We start from the raw sequence: 21,924 nt of genomic DNA on the forward strand, positions 1-21,924 counted from the left end.
GTAGGGGCAGAACATATCTATGTGATAAGACTTATATTGAAAGCTGCAGGATTCCCTCATTCCAGGGCTCGATATAAGGGAATATATATTTATCACTCTAAAACATTACTAATTCCTAAACTGCTTAAGTCACAAGTCTGTGTATCTAGCAGAGTTTTTAAGCATAGAGTTAGCATAATGCCATCCACTCCAAACTAGAAAAGGGATAAAGCATTTTGCAGCAGTCTTTAAGCACTGGATTAGCTAGTGCCATCAACGCAAAGCTGAAAAATGACAAAAGCCTTTTACCACTCCAGGCACAGTTTTACAGCTTTGTATTGGAAAAATACCACCCAAGCCAGCATGGAATCAGGGATGTGGAATTTAATAAAACATCTATATGTTCATGGGACAGGTTGCTTTATATATCTACAAGTCCTGGAAAAAAAATCTACTTGTCCAGTGTCTAGTGCCATGTAGTATGGCAGCAATCTCATTATATAAAAGCTCTGATAAGAGCCTCTCTGATTGTGCCAGGGATGACACTACAGTAGGGCTTGAACAGCTTCCTTATTTTACCACCTTTATGCATATCTACATTCTAGGACTGGAGCTAGCGGTAAGCAATACTTCCAGGTTTGGAATGCCCCTTTGAGTCTGCAAACCTACTAACTTGAACATTTTAAGAGTTTTTCCCAGCTCATCTCTAATAATTTTCCATACTGAGAAAGGCTGGTCAAGGGTCAGAAGTAAAACTTCTTCAAAGGTTGGGGAAAAAGTAGCTATAGGGAAAGTGAACTTGTAAAACGATCAATAGATTTTTGCATGAGCAAATCTACACATGCATATTTCCTTGTGCTAAAGTACAGTTCAAAAATATTTTCTAGGAGTATGATTTACTGTCTACTTCTGTTAAAGATCTATTCCTTGGGTGCACTTTTGTGACTTTCTTTAAGAATTGGCCCCCTAATTAGGGCTGGCATTAACCAAGACCTTCGGTTTTATAAAATTCTACCTCTCTCTCTCTCTCTCTCCATCTATCGACTGGATGCACGGTGACTGGTCCTACTTGCAGAGCCCGCTCCTTCTCAGCACCTGGATACCCTCAAGATTGACAAATTCTGTGCTGTACAAATCTGTTCCCTTACATTACGATAATCGCAATCTTATCTTTCACAAGAACTACGGTGGAAATGTGTATTTGTTACTATGGTGAGGGCCCAGCAGCTCCCATAGCAATAAAGTTTTACAAAAGTCATGTCAAAACAAGACACGCAATAACCAAACGACTGACCACCAGTGTCATACCTACTGGCTTTGCCATTGCTTATTTACACTGACTTTCCATTATGATTTTTTTTCAGTAATACTAGCATGCATCAACACACTTCACTAAATGATGCTCCAAACTAATGGTACCTTACATTTTACAGTAGTTTAGCAAAACTTTTTTTTTTCTTAGTTGTATTTTTTTTGTGAACATTTTATTTTTAAAAGAAAAAAAATGAAACTTGCTTTCAAGCTCTTGCAAATATTCGCATTTAATCAGAGAGCATTCTGGGAGCACTATATGTCGCCTCATATTTTAAAACTTTGCAAACGTGCACACATTTTGTTTTTACTGGAACCACTGTCAGTAGTGCAGTCCGAGCTTACAACATATATTTAGAATGTTTACCCTAATAATAAAAGTTTTGTATTACTGAACCATGAATACAAGTTCAAACAGCATTAACATATAGACACAAATATTATCTCAACTGCAAACAATTCCATTCCCTGCTCTGTAATGTGTTACTGTAAATTGACAGCCAAAGGGTTTATGTTGCAGGGGTTTGGGCCTACTTATCCCAAGGACAAAATAAACCTTAAAACTTGTTGTCCTTGACCCCAAACAATATGTCCTGGGCTCGGCTACATAAGAGATACATAGCTTTGTCCAGACACAAGGGAGCACCCAGTATAAGTCTGAAAGGGTATTACTTTGACTTATACTAGGTGCTAATACTTTGCCTGGAGTCGAAAAATATTTTGTCATTATTGAGTTCTGCACGGATAGCACTGTGCTTTCCACGCCATCCTAAAACAGACATTTGAGGTGAGCAGTTTTGGAGAGTCAATGGAGTTTTTGAGTACTCCATACAAAGGAGCTGGCAGTGTTCCCTATTTCCTTTCTGCATAATTTATGTGGCACTCTAAGACTGAATGGGTTATATATATATCTTACCTAGGGCCGGTCGCCACTAGGTAGTTATAGTTAGGACCTAGTTTCTATAGAAAAAGCTGTTATTTGCTTGCCTGTATCTTTGGTGCCCCTTGATGAATCTTCATAAACTTTTCCAAAGAAATTTGACAGTCATGTGAGCTGCTGTCTGGAAAATGTCAGGGTGATCCGTCACACACGGGTCGAGATAAAGGGGGAGGGTGTGAAATTTAGAGGGTTTCCAATGTTAAATTCTCATAGGAAAAATTGAACGCCAATAGCGTAAAAACCACTGGACGGAATTACACCAAATTTGGCAGAAATGTAGCTCTTGGTCCAGAAAGAACCCTTTTTTGTTATTTGGTGAAAATGTGTTCATTAGTTTTTAAGAAAGTAGAGAAATCCAAATTTGTATGTATAGGGACGCAAAGGATTCACAACCCCCCCTGATCTCATGCTGAGATCTAATTGGCTGCCAACACTTCAAACCAGGAAGTGTTGGCAGCCATCTTGGTACTCGGCTTGAACAGAGTCACAGAAAGAAAAAAATAACAAAAAATACAAGAGGGGCTAGGGTATGAACACCCTGAACCCTTAGCTCTGTTGCTGGGGTCCCCAGGTCTAAAAAGCATTTTTTTATGGATCCGCAGAACTTCTGTAAAATAATAATAAAAAAATATATAAATATATAGGGACCTCGGGGGAACTCTTGAGGGCTCCCTCATGGTCCCAGATAGCCCATAAAGGGCTTAAAAAAAGAAACCAATAGCTCAGTGTGAAGGCCACAATGTGGTGGTGAGGACATCTGGCCTGCTTAAATCCAGGTTAAGGTGTCTGGCCCTGACAGGAGGAAGACTCTTATATGCTCCACCACTTGTCTGTAATATCATCTTGGCATGTGCAATCCTGCACAACATTTGTGTCCGGATAAATATCCCCAGGGATGAACAGTATGATGTTCCCAGCGAAGATGGGGATGATGATGGAGCAGATCATGTGGAGGGGGAACAAATTGACACTGCAGCTGGAGTTCGTAGGAGACTCCACATTGTGGAGAACTTCTTCACATGTCCACAATATTTAAACATCACCTTGTAAATAGCACTAATAAATCACTTTGCACCTGAATCTCCTTGGTCTACTCATTCTTGACTACATACTTAATTGGAATGTGACTCTAACCACAGTGAGCAGGTAGGTAACACAAAGGTGACCATTATGGTAACAAAAATGTTTGTGACATGAGTGGGTCTACTGCCACCTTATCAAATATCAGTGACACGCAATTTGCGGGCAGTGGAATCATGAAGGTCTAGATCCATGCACCACCCCATATTTTGTTCTGTCAAATGGGAAAGGTGCCAATACCTAGATCATCTACCACAACAACACCATGTATAACAGAATGAATGCAAGGCGGCACATATGAGGTAGGGGCTATCACCACATGGATAACAAGTCATGTGGGTACTGTACACTGTCACAACTCATGGTGACAGTAGCATTGCCTGCATGGTACGTGTGACAAGGGTGGTACATCATTGTGAACTGTTGTCCCTCAGCTGAAACCGAGGGATTGTAACCAATATCCCATGCTGAGCCTGCACAGTGTAACCATGGAAATGTGTTCAAGCACTGCCAATGTGCACAAACCGGGCACATGGTGGGCTATACCTCACGTATAGCACATACACAATTTGGCTGTGAAGTGTGCAATGGCTTACCTTGTCTACATAAGTAGCTACGGGTGCAGAACCAATATCTAAACACACGACCCAATGCCACCATCAATGGATATTTTGGGACAATGCACCACCACATATTCAACTGGGTAGAATGTAGTCAGAATAGCAAATGATCACAATGTACAGAAGGTGCGAACGTTTCACACAAATCTCCTGTTCTGACACATGGCTAGCCCAAATCTAGGCAAACATGTGCACACTGATATAAGGGTGTATGTTCTAGGTAGCAACGGTTTTGCCAGGATCAACAATGCATGATGTGCCAACATGTATATCTAGTATGCTGTATAAAACTATATCACAAAGCAATACACACAACCAATTGTCACTCACATGACAGGACAAGTGCATGATGGCAAAATAGACAATTAGTCCTATACATGTTGTGGCCCCCAACACCGCAATCAGGCATGGTATGTGCTACTCTGTCCAGCATTGTTGAAATATGTCTGAGACACAATGCCAAACAGAGTAGTAGACCTACCCAAATATGTTGCAATTGGCTAATAAACTCTCCAGCACTGAGATGTGACACCTCAATATCAGTCAGTCATGGTAAGAGTTACATAGGCTGTTCCATGCTGGAAGTAATCCTAACACATGTACAATAAACATACTGGATGGGCTGCTTCCAGACACCCACATATGCTTATAAATACGACATGGGATGTCAAATGTAGACAACAAAAGTGGTGTGGGAGGAGTGATGTCATGTGTATGTGTGTAGCACATGACAACTCACAAATACAGACAATGGAACTATAACTATCAAGTTGGCAGGAGAAGGAGATGTGAACATCTTCCATGAACACAAGTCACATGCTGCATCATGTCCATGTATACATAGACAATATTGCAGTATGAGATGTGCACAAAGTGCTAACAGACCAAAGAATGGGAGCAATGTAGGTGACAATACATGCCTCACCGGTAGTGCAGGAATACACGGAGAAGGGACACACGTAGACCAGGACCGACTGTATAAACACATGACCCAGTCATGTTGCCGACTTGAATACCATGATATTTGTCCATCGCATGCCACCATGACAGAAGGCTGCGAGAGATAACACCATCTGTACCCTGGCATGTTTCCAATGTTGAAGTCACAACAGAGATATTAGGCCAACAAAATGCCCCAGGGAAATGATAAGGACATCAAAACATGTCATATGTACAATATGTCCAAGATCAGAGAGATGTACGTGAGAGGGGAAAGCTGACATCAAGTACAGCAGCGGTAAAGGTGATATCCAGGACTGTTTGACCACAAATGTGCATGTGTCTGCTGGGGAGTGTGCAAAATACTGCTAAGTGGCAAACATGAAGATGCTAGGTCCCTGCCTCAATGAACCCACACACCACTGCTCTAGCTACATGAACATATCACATTGTCAGGGGCCTGATGCATGTGCACAGGGGTGGGATTAAACTGGGGTTCCATTGACTTACCTCCTCACATGCAACCATGGTTTTGTGTTGCCATAGGAACTCACACTTTTGTGATGATGAGTAGGCTGGCAGCTATGCCAGACTGCAACACTGTGACACAGTGATATGCCGCTGTTTGTGACAGTCATCACTAACCTGAGGGGACAGATATGGGTGTCTAGTTGATGGCATGCACACGTAAGCCACATATGTCAGCACACATGGACCACTTTATTGGCTCAGCCATGGAAATGTGTATGGATTGAGAGCAAAAGGCAACCTAGCCGGAGAGTAGGGCATAGGTGTCACAAAATCAGTGACTGACAGAAATGAGCTACACATGTGTTCTGACATACGGATACATGGGTGGTACTGATGTAACAACACATGCATTTGTCAAATGGCAACATGTATCCATGTATCCATGCAGAAAGAATGTAATGTGAGATTTCACGTCCAGGAACACACCACTGTCGTCACATGTGACAGAAATCACAAAACATATGTCCATATGCACACACGGCAGATACCAATCTTACACAACACATGTGTACATGACATCTCCTGCAACTATGGTGCACGAGGGCACAAATGGCACATGTGTAGCAGAGCAACATGAAGGGAAATCCAATGACACAGCACAGAGTGAACATGCATACACAGACAAATTGGCTGGGTTGACGTGATTTTAATGCAGTCCAAGTCCACTGAATACTGTGTGTAGAAGTTTACATGGTTGTCACATGCATTACCATGTGTTGAACATATGCCACCAAACATGTTTGCTGTCGTAGGTATTTGAATATCTGTATCTCAGACAGAACAATGTAGTCCACACCAACATTAGCTTACGTACACATGTATGCCAACATGTCTGTGGACACAGTATAGCTACACATGCACATGTGCATGAGATATTCAGTAATTGCATGCAGCACACTCACAAACAAACCCATAGGTCCAACATCCCATTGTCACCATAATACAGTACTGGACATACACCCACATGTTGCCATTACACATACACACCATAGTTGTACACTCCATGTAACACCTCAAGTCAGTCACGGTACACTCAACGGTCACAATGCAAAAATCCACGCAATACCGGCATGCGTGAAAAGTGTTCATGCATACGCATTTGCTATACATTACCACTAGGCTAATAGATGCAAATACCCTGTGTGTTCATTGCACGTCAATGGGCCTTTTACATGCTAATGGTGTGAAAATACGGCACAAACCTGTCATGCGTCAAACAAAAACAATGCATGACTGAAAAACGTGACACATACGCCCAGGAAGTGATGTACGAGGACATCCTGCCTGAAAACATGCACTTTCACATTACAGTCTGTTTCCCTGTGACCGTGTCAGGTTGTGTTTTTGGTGCTGGTAGATTTATGGAGTGTTTGCTGCGTGTGTTGTGAACATTGTTCTGTGTCCTGTGTTAATTTTGTATACTTATTGTCTCAATACTTGTATTTTTCTATTGAGTGTGCTGTAATTGTCTCTATATTGTCAGGAGTTTGGCTGGAGTAGTTAAGTAGTTGGGGTAGGAGTAGGGGTTAAGTTTCATTTATTTTTTATTTGGGTGAATTCCATACACCACTGGTAAGGTGTGAAAAAGGGAGGATGAGCCGGATGTCTGCTGATGAGCCTCGGGGGGTAGGGGGGTGTTCATCTGGCTCGCTGCACACTACCTCCCCATGATGCTGCAACTGGGTGGCTGGGTGATCCAAGGCTACACCACGGAGGCAAGACAGCTGCGGTGGGGCAAGGTGCTCCATCATCTGACCCGGATTTTCAAAACTGGAAGGAACGACCACCAAATCAAGTACCACTGGGCAGATCTGGTGTTGAGGGAGTAGGATCTGCTCGACTATCTAGGAGTGGAGATTGGTGGAACAGTTGGTAAGTCACCCATTGCCATACAACCTAATTCTGTTAGCATATGCATGACAGTTGCTGTTAAGTTTGAGTGCTGCATGCAATGTATGTGGACATGTCGTATGCGACCTGTATGTAGAGTCTATGGCCCACATTAGGGCAGCATTTCAATTGTACAACAAGGAAGCAAATGCAGGGCAGATGTATAATTTACCATACATAACCATATTCAAGTGTTGTGATGCATGCATATTGTAACTAGGTAATGAGCAGCTACAAATGAGGCCTGCGCCATGCAACATGCATGAAAGTGGCCCCCAAAACATTGTTGTGATCCCAAATTTTCATCTGCTGAGTCTGAAAATAAATCCCTAGGTATCATTTTCCAGCATGCAGAACGGCTGCTGTGAGAAGCTGTGTAATGTGGGCATTCAAATGTACGAGAAGAGCCCCCATTTACCCAGCAGTAGTTTTGATGATCTGTTGCATCTCCTGCTGAGTGCATCATTGACCTTCACATGAATAGATGATGTTGGACGACACATGCACCATGCTGTGACATATTTCTGACTACGCATACACATGGCAGTGAGTAAGGAGTGCACTGAAGGCCACAATGACAGTACAGATGCAATTGGTAATGCACCACTCTAGTCCTATCGGGCCCTATGTGTAAATAGCGTAGGCCATGTAAGGGTGCTTGAACATGCAATGCTCCAGTCTACTGGCAGTTCCTTTGTTCCAGTTCATTGTGTATCACAGACAACCTATACGATGTCAGTAACCGGACACGTGCTGTGTCAGTTCCACAGGCCTGCCGCTTATCACTGACAGTATGGGGCTTCCCTGCATCAGCTTCATCACTGGCATACCACTCACTAACCTGTACCACCAGATGCATCATTTGACCACTGAGCAATTGTGTCTGTATTGAGCCGTATTTGTGTGCCCATGTACTAATTCCTCCCTAGACTAACAATCCTATACCATGGCAGCAAAGGCAGCCACATACTATTGGCACTGCATTTATGATTTCATCTTGTCAATGTGCAGGTAGGTACCTCAACATCACATGTACACTCCCATAGCTATTTTGGAAGTATGTGTGCCTTGAGATGCCACACACAAATTACTTACTTGACTGAAGGATGCATGATGGCAGCATTCTTCAAGACCTTGGAATAACCACACAACCCCAGAGTAGTAGATTGTCAGTTAGCTGTGACAATGATGTAGATGTTTACAACATCAGATGCCGGCTAAAATGCCATGGGTGTCACAATGGGCCAGGCACTGTGTCAACCATTGCATGCCCCTCAGATGGAATAAACATTATCAAGCAGTCCCATATGGTAATGGAGGTGTCATGCTACCAGACAGCTGCATGACAATGTCATGTATAAATGGTGCAGTGAGAAGCACCACAGGAGTGTCAGGGACAGTGACGGTTTGTAGGTGCGTGGGTCTACCTTATCTGAGAGTGTGTGTAATAGAGTGATCATAGGAGTTGGTCAGTGACTGATCTACCACTAGGACGACTACCTGATTCAGCCTAACAAGTTTACACTGTACAATGTTGTCCATATACTGCAACTTGCCTTTTACACTGTGCAATGTTTTCCATTCATGTCTTGCAGGTGGACCAGTCTCCTACACCATTGGAGAGGTGGTGCATATACAAGACCCCGAAGCATTCAGCAAGTGTCATATTGTGCGTCCCGTTAGCCAATCCAGGGAATGCTGTGAGTCAGTCAAAGGTGTGGAATGCAATGATAGAAGTATTTGGTCCAGACCAGTGATCTGATATCATAGGAGGATGGATACTTCCATCATGTATGCTGGAATGTAATGCAATGAGAATGGCTTGCATGTAGTTCACGAACCAAAGTGTGCTGGCATAGAATTGTGTGTAACAGGAATAGTTATGGCTGACCACATATTCATAGCTGTCTACCATTATGGGTCACAGGGCAGCTTTACATAGCATGCCTGCAGACAACCACTTTGCCACAGCACTATTGTCAGCACTGTGTGCCACACATAGCATACGCTTATTGACAAAAAGGTACAGATGTGGGTTCTATTCTATCTGCAGAAGTCACTAGTGGGATTATATAGGGAACACACACACCACAGGTGCCTAATTAACCTTCAGATCTAATGTGCCTGCAGGACAGCAGGGAGCCATTATGTGCTGCACAACAGTCAGTAATGTACACAATTTGTGGACAACTCCACCCCAGATGGTTGTGGGAAAAAGTCTATGATTCTCCCACACCAGGGGCCATATGTAACAGCCACTAGAGCATCACTTAACATGACGCTTCACTCACACTAACCTCAGCTCCATATTTATAAGAAGGTGTAACACAAATTTTAGTGGTGTTATGCCTCCTTGTAAATATTGGCCCCTCTGACGCAGTGTTCGGCGTCAGAGGGGTGTGCAATGGGTGTTGTTGTGGGCGTGCCACAGCAACACCCATTACATTTTGATGCTGCCTTAAATCTGTGAGATTCTGTAAACCTGAGGCAGCGCCAAAATCAAAGCGCTACGCGGAGGAATACTTTTATCCTCCTCATTCTTCCCTTTTTCTATGCGTGCTCCATTCTGCAGCATGCACAGAAAGAGCAAAATTGCCAGAAATTATTCTTTATGTGCGGAAAAGGACACCTTCTTACACATGAAAAATAACACCCCTCAACACAGACATCCATGCACGATGGTGTAAGGATGCCTGCAATGGCGTAGACAGATACATTTAGGGACAATGCAGGGGACAACACAGGTGTGCCCCTTATCCAAATAAATACGGCGCATCCCTGCATTGTGAAATTGACGGAGCACGGCGCAGTAAATTTTGGAGCTGCATCTCGCTCCGTCATTTTCACATGTATATGGGCCCAGATGTCTGCAGTTTTCACAACATGGTCTTGCCACCATGATAATTGTGACTAATGTAGGTCACATCACATATGCAAAGTATGTGAACTGTGTGTGTGTAGCTGGTACCTTGATAATGTATGACCTGCATGTGCTAATGATGTAACACCTTACACAATACAGTTGCAGCACACAATGCTGGGCCAATATCACTAAGGGCTTAAGGCCATCCATACAAACACCTTATGTATGCTGTTTTACACATGTAGGACTACATAGCACAGCGTAGGGGACTTCAGTTCTGTAATGTGTTGACAACTATGATGTGCAGCTCAGACTTTGCCCAGCGTTCTTCTGCCAACATTGTATCAGTTGTACATGTGGGCACATAATGGGATATGGGGTGGCCCTTTGTAACATATACTCAGGGCAGGTCTTACACCAGGACACATGAATGTAGATTTACCTGACCTAAGAATAGCAGGTTGGTAGTTAGCAGCCCCACAATGATATAGGCCACACCTTGACTCCATAATGAGTGGTCAGTCTGTGATGTATCACCAGGGGTGTTGAGGAGATGGATAGCATGCCCAGGCCCCCTAATGGCCAGTGAGACAGTTAAATAAGTCCTGTAGAGGCATGTGATTCTCACAAGTTAGATGACACAAATGTTGATAAGAGTTGTATTTGTTCCTGTCAGCTCAGGGCCCTTTTGATTTACTATGGATTGCTGTTATCTCACTGACATGTACACGATGCTGATGATGTCTGGTTGGCTTTAGACATAGATGAGGATCAAGTCATTGTTGTGGAATGTGTGTGGGACTGTATGTATTAGTTGCTGATGCAGTGTAAATGTAATCTCTGTACAAACTCCACCCAATGCTGATACTGATGCTTGCATGTCCTCATATTTCAGCTGCCAACATGACTCTTGAGCAGAGGCGCATGTTCATGAAGAGGGCAGTCCGTTACCACCACATCCTGGAAGTGGAAGCGGGATACCGCAGGGTGGCCCGGTGTTACAGACATGAGAGAGCTTCCGGGGAATGGCGTGCCTTTCCACATGGTGGTCCCACGAGGCAGGCACCAAGGAACACAGGAGCCAGCACCTCACAGATGGAGGGGGTCCCAGCTCCACCTACGCCCTTAACATCAACTCCACCACCTGTTAGCACATAGCCACAGGTACAGCCACCAGAAGCCAGTGTACCGACTTAGTTTGAGCTGGACCTCAGGGGGGCCTTGAATTCTATCCTCAAGAGACTGAACAAACTGGCAGAGGAATCGGCTGACAACCGGAGAACATTAAAGTTCATAAATAAAAAAAAAATAAAAAACTGAACAAATGAGCCTTATGACTATTTGGACTTCCTCACAATTCCTTCCCCTCCCTATTGCATTTTTGTTAGTTTTGGGTTGGGTTTTAGACAGTATTAGGTTAGGGTTAGTGTAGGGTAGGCATTAGTTAGGTTACGTATGTTGGGAGGTGGGTTTTTATCACAATGTTTTTTATTGGTGGTGGGTTGGTGGGTGGGTAATGTTGGGGTATGTGTCCTTATGTAATTTAAAAAAAATAGAAAATTCCAAAAATATATATATTTATATAATAAATAGGATAAGTTAGTACATGTGTAGTTTAGTAATTGATGACATACTTGTATCTTGTCTCTTAAGGGGGTGGGGGCCAATGTTTAGAGTGTGGTGTTCCATGTGAAAGATACATTTAGATTAGATTAGATAGATGGGGTTGTTGGAGGAATACAGTTAGTATAGGTTAGCTTAGGATAGGGTGGGTTTTAGTTACTATATAGGTTGATGTTTTAATAATAAATCCTCTTGATTTTAGCATTCTTTTTGTGTCAGTTGCATGAGTATCTGGGTCTTTTCATGCGTGCACTGGGCAAACTGGGGGAATGGCCAATGGAAACCTTACTGCCTTGTAATACCTGATTTCCCATGTGCTTCCCCTATTGACAAAGGAGCTTTCACTTTGTCTGCAACATCAGGTCAACTGGTCTATGCACTTGCCATCAAGTGTATCCACCATTCACAATGTCCATGTGTACTTTGTCTTGGACAGGTAAGTCTGGTTCTTCAGCTGTCATTGGTGGGGTCCTATAGTTTCAATATTGGGGACTGTGTCACATCTGACAACAGGCACAATTGGAACTGTATCCTGCAACACTTACAGGTGGCCATCACTGATGAGGTTAGCTACCTCTGTACCACACAAATGAGTTGTTCTGGGACTCCCAGCTGTCTATGATGGCATTGAATTGGTTCTCAGCCATACCTGCCGTATATCAGAAGTAAATGATAAATGCAAACATTTTATTTTTTATACTCAGTAAATCCATTGCATCACACAACACCATCATACACCTTTCCCATGTTGGCATCCATGTGTAGCTTGGTGTCCCACAGTCTTGCACTCATGTACTGCCATACAATGGATTCACGCAATTCAATCATTTAGCAGAGTAGTTGGATCACAGACAACTTAGACATGCTGAATGTGTACAAGATGTTTATATAAAGGTGGAAATGTGAAAGTGACTTATTTACAATGTCCTGGCCTGAGACCCCATTAGTGAAAGTCATGGATATGTGACACAATCAGAGTCCAGGGTTGAGGGACATGCCATGAGACATGCTTAGGAGTAGTGTCCATTAGTGAGGAGGAACAAAAATTGCCAATTGGTATGTCAGAGACAATGACAGTAAATAGCAGCAAGTCAACAGTGGGTGGGTGAAGAGAGCACATTTCCTACTGTGACAACACTTGCATGATCTTGAGGTCAGAACTTAGGAGAATTGTCCATGTGGCACATACTGGTGCTACCGGGTACTCTTCCTACTGAAAGAAGTTTGTTCCACATCTTCAACCTCTGATGTGTGTGGTGCCTCTTGTGCCTTTAGTGGAGCTGTTGTAGAGGTAGAAGGGGCCACACACACTTCAGGGGAAAAAGAAGTGGAGTTCAAGTTCCCAGCAGCTGCCATTTGTGGTAAGACATAAGGCATCACTGCAGCAAGGAGGAACTGCTGAATTTTCAATATAGCTGCAACATCGCGGTGGTAGACAGCCTGAGGGAGGCCACTTACCGCTGAATGGACTCCAGCCTGTTGTCTGCAATGCTGCTGTCAGTTTGGGAGGGGAATTGTTGTGGCCTCTCTCTTATGGCAGCAGCTATGTCCGCGAGGGACTGCTGAAATCCACGCAGTGGGAAGTGTGTGCCTCGGTTGGCAGCTGTGTTTTCATTAACCTGTTATGAGGCAAGTCAGCAATCCTTCTAGGCTGCCTGCCACGGTCTCCATCCCCAGCCGCAATAGCTTGGCCAGCTCCCGCTGGACTCCTACCACTGTCTTCTAAAAGGTGGTCTCTGGGTCCTCAGTATCCAGGGCCATGTCAGTACTGGCAGGTGGTATGTTTTGGTTGTTGGGTGGTTCATGTGGAGACCCCGCAACGCTGTATGTCCTCCTTGCAACTGGAGATGGTGTCTGGAGAGATCCTAAGACATCCTGGAGAGTCGGTTCATTGATGATTGTCAGCTGGTCATCCCGGCCATCACGGAGTCCAGGACAGGCAGGTCAGCAGGAGGGAAGCCATCATCCTCTGCAATGAGATATTTTTTAATCAATCTTAGATTGTTGTGGCAGTTGACATGGCACATAATGTATTCGGTTTGTGGAGGCCTGGTGACTAGTTAAAGGCCCATGGTTGATATTGTACCATATGTGGCATATATTTTTAGCCCCTAGTGCCACTAAAGTGTCACGTAAAGGGACGCTCCAGTGGCACTATGGTCTGCACCGTATTTACTAGGTAGCATTAAACCACTTCTTGTGCCTTGACGCCACCATGTAAAAAATAGGCTCCTTCCCATGCAGCACTTTGTGTGGAAGGGGCGTGCATTGGCTGTTGCTGTGGGTGGCCCACACCATCGCCCATTGAATTTTGTTGCAGCCCCAGACTTACGTGTTTTTGTTGACCTGAGGCTGCGTCAATGTCTATCACCACGTCAGGGGTGACATTAGCAGGGTGCAAAGTCGACGTATACTTTATTTCTTCCTTATGTTTTCCTTTGTCAATGTGTGCTGCATTACACTGCACACATGGACCAAGCAGATTGCCGTATCGGTTTCTTGTTGTGCAGAAAGGTGCTCCTTCCTACACAACAATATTCTCCCACTAAACGCAGCCTTCCTTGTACTATGGTGCAAGTGATGCGGCGTTGGTGGTGCAAAGCTAATGTACCACTGGCACAGGGGTGGACATATGGATGGTCCATATGCTTTTGGCTTTTGGTCAAAAATGCATTTACTGAATGTCATTACGTGATACAGCCTAATTTGGTACACAGCCACTCACCTTCATTTTCAGCTTGATCAGGGCCTCTACCTTGTTTGATGGTGTGACTGCAGCTACTTGTACTACAGCACACATGGGCCCTCATGACGAGTTTGGCGGTCCTATGGCAGTGGTGCTCAGACGGCTGCCAACTGCAGCGGTCCAACGGGCACATTGGATGTAAGTGCCACAGTCCAATGGCCTGTACACAGCCAGGTTGCCAGAAGCCTACGGGCTTGCGGTGCAACCGGTCTTGATCCTCCAGGCGAGCACTGCAATCAGCACTGCCCTCCAGATTATTATCCCACTTTCCCACCAGGCTTTGCATGGCAGTCCGTCCACCATGCAACAGCTGGTGCTAATGGGGTGTAGGGTGTCCCTGCACTTCCCTTGCACTTGGCATGAGCAGTGCATGGGCAGCCCCTTTGCACTTTCCACTGCCCAATTTACAGGCAGTGATAAGCACACCCCAACATTGGCCCTGGCTATATTGCAAGCCAGCGTCAATGTTGTGGTGAGTTTCCCACAGAGCAGGCAGCCCGAGACACAGTTTTCACCCACCGTCCCAGGCGTACATTTCATAATGCCTACCGCGGAGGGTAGACCGCACTGGCGGTCTTTCCAACACATAACTTTGGCGGGCAGCCTCCAACGTAGAATTTCGTAATGGGCACCATTCTGTTCAGAGACATGCACCATGTATTGTCTTTGTTCAATTGTTTGCCCATTCCCATGTGTGCAATATGGTTGTGTCTGAGTTATTGTGGGTTCACCCTGTATGTTTTGTGTTTCACAGGTTGCAAGGTGTAGTGTAGATTTTTCTCTTGTTTCACAGTTTGGGTCAGCAGCAATATGTGTAACTCAACACTGGACCAGGTTAGTTATGCAGGGAAGTGCCATGTTTACTGAGATATGGGACAGCCCTGCAATTCCCCCTGCAGATGCACCAATTTGTTCTCCCTGCACAGAGACAGGCATTGTTGCTGCATGATGTAGGTGTGGCTGCCTTGAGGGGTTGAATTGTTTCCGTGGAGGGTGGAGTCCCTTCCTGCTCATGTACAAGCCAGGTTAGCTAAGGTGGCATTTCAATATGTGCTGAAAGATGTGACGCATGTGTACTGGCAATGCTACAAGGCGGTAGGGAAGCATTTTTGTGAGATACAACACCATACTCAATGGTATTGACTTCGTCCCAGTGTCAGAAGTTTAAGTTGTGTAGTTACAGGAAGTTTGACAATATGCAAGGATATGCAAGGGGTGTTGTGATGGCACAGCCTCAGGCATGGTATATACTCGTCCCTTCCAGCCAATCTGCTGCATATTTATGTGTTGGAGTATAGCCCTGGTGATTGGTGCATATCCACATTGTGTACATGTTGGGGGGTCTAGCACAACCAAAGCGTGTGTTTATGTGTTGCTTGTATGGGGATGGGGCATCTGGATTCAGGATGCATGTGTCCCCATGCACTCCTCTGGCATGAATTGGTTATGTCCTATCTACCTCCCCCTTCTGGTATTTGTAAGATTTCCGTTGATTCCCACATGCAACTTACCCTGCATTTGTGGTGGTGGTTGGTAGTCTGCGCTGTCCTGTCCTTGGATTCCTGAGACCAGCTCTTCCAGGATGACCACTACAACCATCTCCTCCAGCTCATCCAGGGCCTCCTGTGGTTCCACCTCCAGTCTGCAGGGTTGCCCTTCTGTTCTTCACCAATTTCTCCTTAGTTCTACGCTTGCAATCATGCCAGCGCTTCTTGCACTCAGTGACAGTTGTCTTCACCTCTGCCACGGAGTTGATTTTGTTCACTATTTGCTGCCATATAGCCTCTCTTTAACCAATAGGCAATTTGGAGGTGACGAAGAGCTGGTGTTGGTGCTCCATCACCTCTCTGACAAGGATATCGTGCTTCTCCACTCCGTAGCAGCACTTGTGCTTTTTCTTCTCCTTCTTCAGGGACTTCTGTGGATCCTACTGGCTGGTGCTTAGCCGATTGGGGTCTCCCTGGGGTCTCTCCTTACCTGATTCTTCCATTTTCAGTTGCACTTGCACTTTTTCCTGCTTGCATGTTTACATTTGGCGCTAATACGGGCTAAAAATTAACACTTTTGTGACATGCGCCACCTTTGCAGCATTAACGTCATTTTTCTTTACGACAGGGTGCAATGGTTAAAGTCATTTTTTTTTTTACTCTCGTCAATCTTTTGCGCCAGCTTGCCCCATTCCATAAATATGGCGCACAACTTGCACTCAGGAATGGCGCTAGAAGGCGCTAATATTTTTTATGCAAAACTGCATTAGCACAGTTTTGCGTCAAAAAGTATAAATATGCCCCTTTGCACTTTAGCTCCAACGTGAGGGACACTAATCTTCTAACAATCCCAAAGCCACTCGATACATGCTACATGATCCCACAGTGCTCTGGTCAAAATCAATACACCCGACACATCACTTCATTTTCAAATTAAATCAACCCACTGTGATCTGGAAGGGTGGGGGGTGGGGGGGAGGGAAGCTGAGGCCGCTGTGACCCTCCCCCCCTCCTACACAGACAGCACTGCATACTAATCAGGTTGACAGCCACTGATGTGGGGCCTTCCTGTCCCTGCGTGGCCCAGCCAAGAAGCTCAGATGCTGTTTTCTTGATGAAAGGACGCTGTAGGTCTTGCACGGCTGCGTGCTAAACTAACCGGATTATCCAAACGTAATGAACAACAACCCTCATTAGTGTCCTGTTGAATGTTCTTGTGGAAATTAAATAAACACCGATTTACAGCAACAGACATATTTCTCACACGTGCCCCTCTCGTTAGATTGAATTGAAAGGGGTACTCCAACAGAAAACGTCTATTTCCCGGACCAATGCACATTACAAAAATATAACCCTAACAGTACTGTAAATATTACCGCCCTCGTGTCATTACAGGAGGGGCCAAATTAAAACACAACGATCCAATTCTGCCACACCGATAGACGTGTACCACTCTTCTACTCCCTTATTTTATTTCTATGTGGACCTGTTTTGATCTGTGGAAGGAAATGCTTACAATTTCGAAAGTTTCGGTCTTAGAAGTAGTCACCATCCTCATTTTGAAAAAGGAAGGACAGCGAAGTGGAGATTTAAAACAGCTGGCAATGCTGCAGAAACCTGGAATAAGGTCTTGCAGTTCAAGAGAAAGCCAACATCTATGGCCTTGTCGGCATCATTTAATGCAGGTTTTCAACTTTGGAGTGGGGGGCACGTTCAATGCTATACAAAATTTAACTTTCGAATGTACTGCTGTGGATGCTCCAAGTTGTTTTCGTTTTTTTATTTTACTGCTTTTTGAAAATTCAATAAAGATATTTAAAAAGCTTAGAGGGATGGAGTTAGTGATGCGGCCAAAACTACGTCAATTGTTCTGCAAATGCTGCCAGCAAAGATCTGCTGCAGACTTTTGAGTGCTTATTGGCAGTCTCGCGTTTTATCTCACTGAAAAACTGATAAGGTATTTAAAACGCATCACTGTGCTGTACAAAGACATTCAAGACACTTCTTTGTCTAAAAATAAACTTTCTGGGACAGCCCTCTTTGAAGAGGGCATCTGGTGGCGTGGGGTGTGAAATGCTACTTAAAGCACAACTAGGACAGCCATATTTGACCTTGTAAAGGAACTGTACTGACAGAGTGCACAACTTCCGTCCTCCAAAGATTCGATATTCGTATTTTAAATGTGCACTGTAACAGTCGAAATAGTGTGAATTCGTTCTGTAATTGGGCATCTCAAAGTTTAGCGGTTTGCAGCCACTCCCTGTGTATTGCTCAGTACAGAACGAAGGCTCTCTAGTCCACAAAGGTCTCGGAGTGAAATCCGTGCCCGATTTTCAAGCTAGCCACACAAGAAAACTGGTATTTTCTAAATCTAAATGGAAATCATTATCTGGAATTGGTACAGCATTCCTGTCCCACATTGGAAATACCTGGGATCTTGTGACACTGCCATGAGTACACACATACTGAAGAGCTAAGGCCGGAAATCAGTGAGCAGACTTTGACTAAAAGTCATATCTTAATACAACAATCCCATGCCTGGTTAAATTTACATTAGTTATTGATGGCCAATATCAAATCAGAGAAAGAAGCGGTGAGCAAGGCTTGTTTTGGAAAGCGGAAGTGACCAGCAGCTTATGATATTCGTCTTGTCAGTGTATGCAGCTAGGCGACTGCTTCCTATTAACAGTAGAATTACATTCAAAGCCGTATTCAAACACAACATCAAAGTAATATTACATTTCTTTTTTGTGTTGTGGCATGTTTTGTCGCTTTTTTATTTGAGTTTTTAAAAATAACATAATTACTAGAAGAGTTCTACGTAAAATGTACACAGAATGTACAGTCACAGACGTTTGGATGGATTAGGTTTAAAAGGGAATAGGGCATGATTGACGACCGGTGCAAACATGAACAGAGCATGCACAGGTTCCAGGAGCTGAAGGGATGATATCAGGAGTTTAAGAAGGGTTGAGGTTTGTTGGTGCATTGAGCTGCAGGACCTGGCATTGTCATTAGGGGATGACATGCAGCTTCAGATCCCTTGTATTCCAGCCAAGCAAGTACCGTAAGTAAGCGAGTGTCTCGGAACCAAAACATGGCACATGGTGGATTAAAGATGGAAAACGCAGCGTCCTTGCAAGCGGTTGGGGGGGGAGCACATAGTGGATTAAAGATGGAAAACGTAGCGTCCTTGCAAGGAAGGGGGGTCAGTTCATTTGACCATGCAGGACCGGCAGAAGAGGGTTTACCATAGAATGCCTTGAATACCTGAGTGAGGAGTATTTGAAGAGCTCTGTAGTTGGCTGATAACTATTCAGTCAGAAGGTGGTATGTGTGCCCGACTAGGATTTCTTCTAGAACAGTGGTTTATAACCCTTTGATCTCAGTGGACTTAATCATTACTGGAGTGCAGAGACTCCCACTGAATCATTATTGTAATCCGGAGACCCCCGTCCCCCACTGCATTATTATTGGAATAGGGGGACCTCAGACATGGCAATTTCGATTATTTGAATGGTAAGACAATACACAAAATTCAGAATCAAGCATTCTTAAAACCAATACAAATTATGAAATATTCTATTTAATTCACAAACAAATATGAAAAAAATCTATGAACTGTAATGATCTTAATGGGAAAACTGGAGCTTTTCCAAATTCAATTGAGGCAACCCATCCTCCATAATTCTTTTTTAGCCTTCAATTTTAAATTCCTTCACATTTGCAGAACATTTTAAAATTTAAATTTGACATTTTGCCTATCTATTTATTACATTTAAGTAATCTAATAATATTAGTTAATGTTCTAAGCAGTTGCAGACCTCCTGAGAAGGCATTGGCGACCCCCAGGGGTTGCCAGACCACCAGTTAAGAACCACTGTTCCAGAAGGTAACTGTTCAATCCTTGGTACTGCTACAGGGATTACCATGAAAAGCACCAAATGGTACCATTTTGGCAATGTCAATACCGGAGCGCAAGTAACCCACAGAAAGGCCATCAACACAATGCACAATGTCATCAATTAGGTCATTTAAAAGGATCAGGGACGGCAACACTGTCAAAAAATGGATTTGCAATTAACGGGGCAATTAGAGAAATTTAGAGCACAATGCTGAACTAAGGCCCTTATTTATATTTTTCTTGCGCCGCAAAGCGGCGCAAACTTACAAAATACAATTGTATTTTTCAAGTTTGCGCCGCTTTTGCGTCAAAAAACGACACAAGTGCGGCGCAAGAAAAGTATAAATATGGGCCTAAGTGAGGAATCGGGTGCTGAACTACGCGAATAATAGGGTGCTGAACTAAAGTAGGAAATGTGCACTTGTCTAGGTTTGCCCAGAGTCCTCTTCCCAAAATAGATTTAAAAGAATTCTGGTACATATTGAATACCTCCCTTTGCAGGCTGTCAACTCATTCAACGTTAGAAGCACAATTCTCATTGAATTTACTGTACTGACTGCATTTTATGATTGGTAATTTTGTGCATCTACAAAATCTAAAAGGGCACTAAAGCAAATATAACAAAGAATGTGAGTGTTACAAAAACGCCTTAATAATCAGAGAGCTATAATGTGTAATGGAATGAGCATAAGTGACATTAAGATTAGGATGCCTCAGATCCAATAATAAATCTTCGAACCTTCTTAGCTTCTAACGTGACCCTTATCCGAGGTAACCTAAGGGAGATTGTTTTCATTTGAAATATCAAGAAAGTAGGAGGCTGGGGAAGCCAAGATACAAATATGTTGAAAATATCAATTTGAGGACCTGGGACAGCGCTACTGGTTTGCTGTTGAAGTGTGTTTTCTACGATAGGAATTGTTTTATAAAGGAAAGTTCCTTAGAAAGGGCAATGCTCACCTGCTGGGACAAAAGGAGAATCTTTTGATTTCCGAAGCAATTTAGAAGTCGGCCTATCTGCTTCCTCAGGTGACCACCGATCGTCAGAGGCCATTTTGCTTAATTAATTTGCTATAATTGGAAAGAAGAAAACAAGATACATCACAAATGAAATTTAAAAAACGGTGCCACTATGTAAACTGCAAAGATTGAAAGAGAGGTAATGCGTGGTAGTATGTAAACACTGCTGCTACCTAACCCTAAAAGCATTTGAGCCATCAGTTGCAGATCTGCTTTTTTGAAAATGTCTTTTTATCTTCTCACATTGCAACCCCACATGTGCAAGCGCTGGAGATTTTACAAGCGTAACGTTTCGGCCAACTTTTGTCTTTAAGAGGCCGTCAGCCGTCATCAAACATAACAAATTAACACAATCCCTTAAATTTTACGTTAGGACACTCGGGGCCAGAACTTACACAGTGAAACAGATAGACACGCTGGGTACAAATATGCAGAACAGTATACATAGGTGTATAGTGTAGGAGGCTGGACTGGCTTGTAGTGAGTACCAAGGGGTACTTGCACCTTGCACCAGGCCCAGTTATCCCTTATTAGTGTATAGGGTGTCTAGCAGCTTAGGCTGATAGATAATGGTAGCTTAGCAGAGCAGCTTAGGCTGAACTAGGAGACGTGTGAAGCTACTACAGTACCACTTAGTGTCATATGCACAATATCATAAGAAAACACAATACACAGTTATACTAAAAATAAAGGTACTTTATTTTTATGACAATATGCCAAAGTATCTTAGAGTGTACCCTCAGTGACAGGATAGCAAATATACACAAGATATATATACACAGTAGCAAAAATATGCAGTATAGTCTTAGAAAACAGTGCAAACAATGTATAGTTACAATAGGATGCAATGGGGAAACATAGGGATAGGGGCAACACAAACCATATACTCCAAAAGTGGAATGCGAACCACGAATGGACCCCAAACCTATGTGACCTTGTAGAGGGTCGCTGGGACTATTAGAAAATAGTGAGAGTTAGAAAAATAACCCTC

At 43.7% G+C, this 21,924-nt stretch overlaps 1 protein-coding gene across 3 annotated transcripts in view; it reads right to left on the bottom strand.

Moving 5' to 3' along the window:
- The window catches only part of HIGD1C (HIG1 hypoxia inducible domain family member 1C), a 48,223-nt gene that overhangs the window by 9,889 nt on the left and 16,410 nt on the right, over positions 1-21,924 (bottom strand). For all 3 annotated transcript variants that reach the window (XM_069230915.1, XM_069230914.1, XM_069230913.1), the window contains one exon: positions 20,874-20,984. In XM_069230915.1, the coding sequence (XP_069087016.1) occupies positions 20,874-20,967 (94 nt within the window). In that variant the 5' untranslated portion in view covers positions 20,968-20,984. The remainder of the gene's footprint in view (positions 1-20,873; positions 20,985-21,924) is intronic.

The sequence above is a fragment of the Pleurodeles waltl genome, chromosome 4_2 (assembly GCF_031143425.1).
Source record: "Pleurodeles waltl isolate 20211129_DDA chromosome 4_2, aPleWal1.hap1.20221129, whole genome shotgun sequence".
Lineage (NCBI taxonomy): Eukaryota > Metazoa > Chordata > Amphibia > Caudata > Salamandridae > Pleurodeles > Pleurodeles waltl.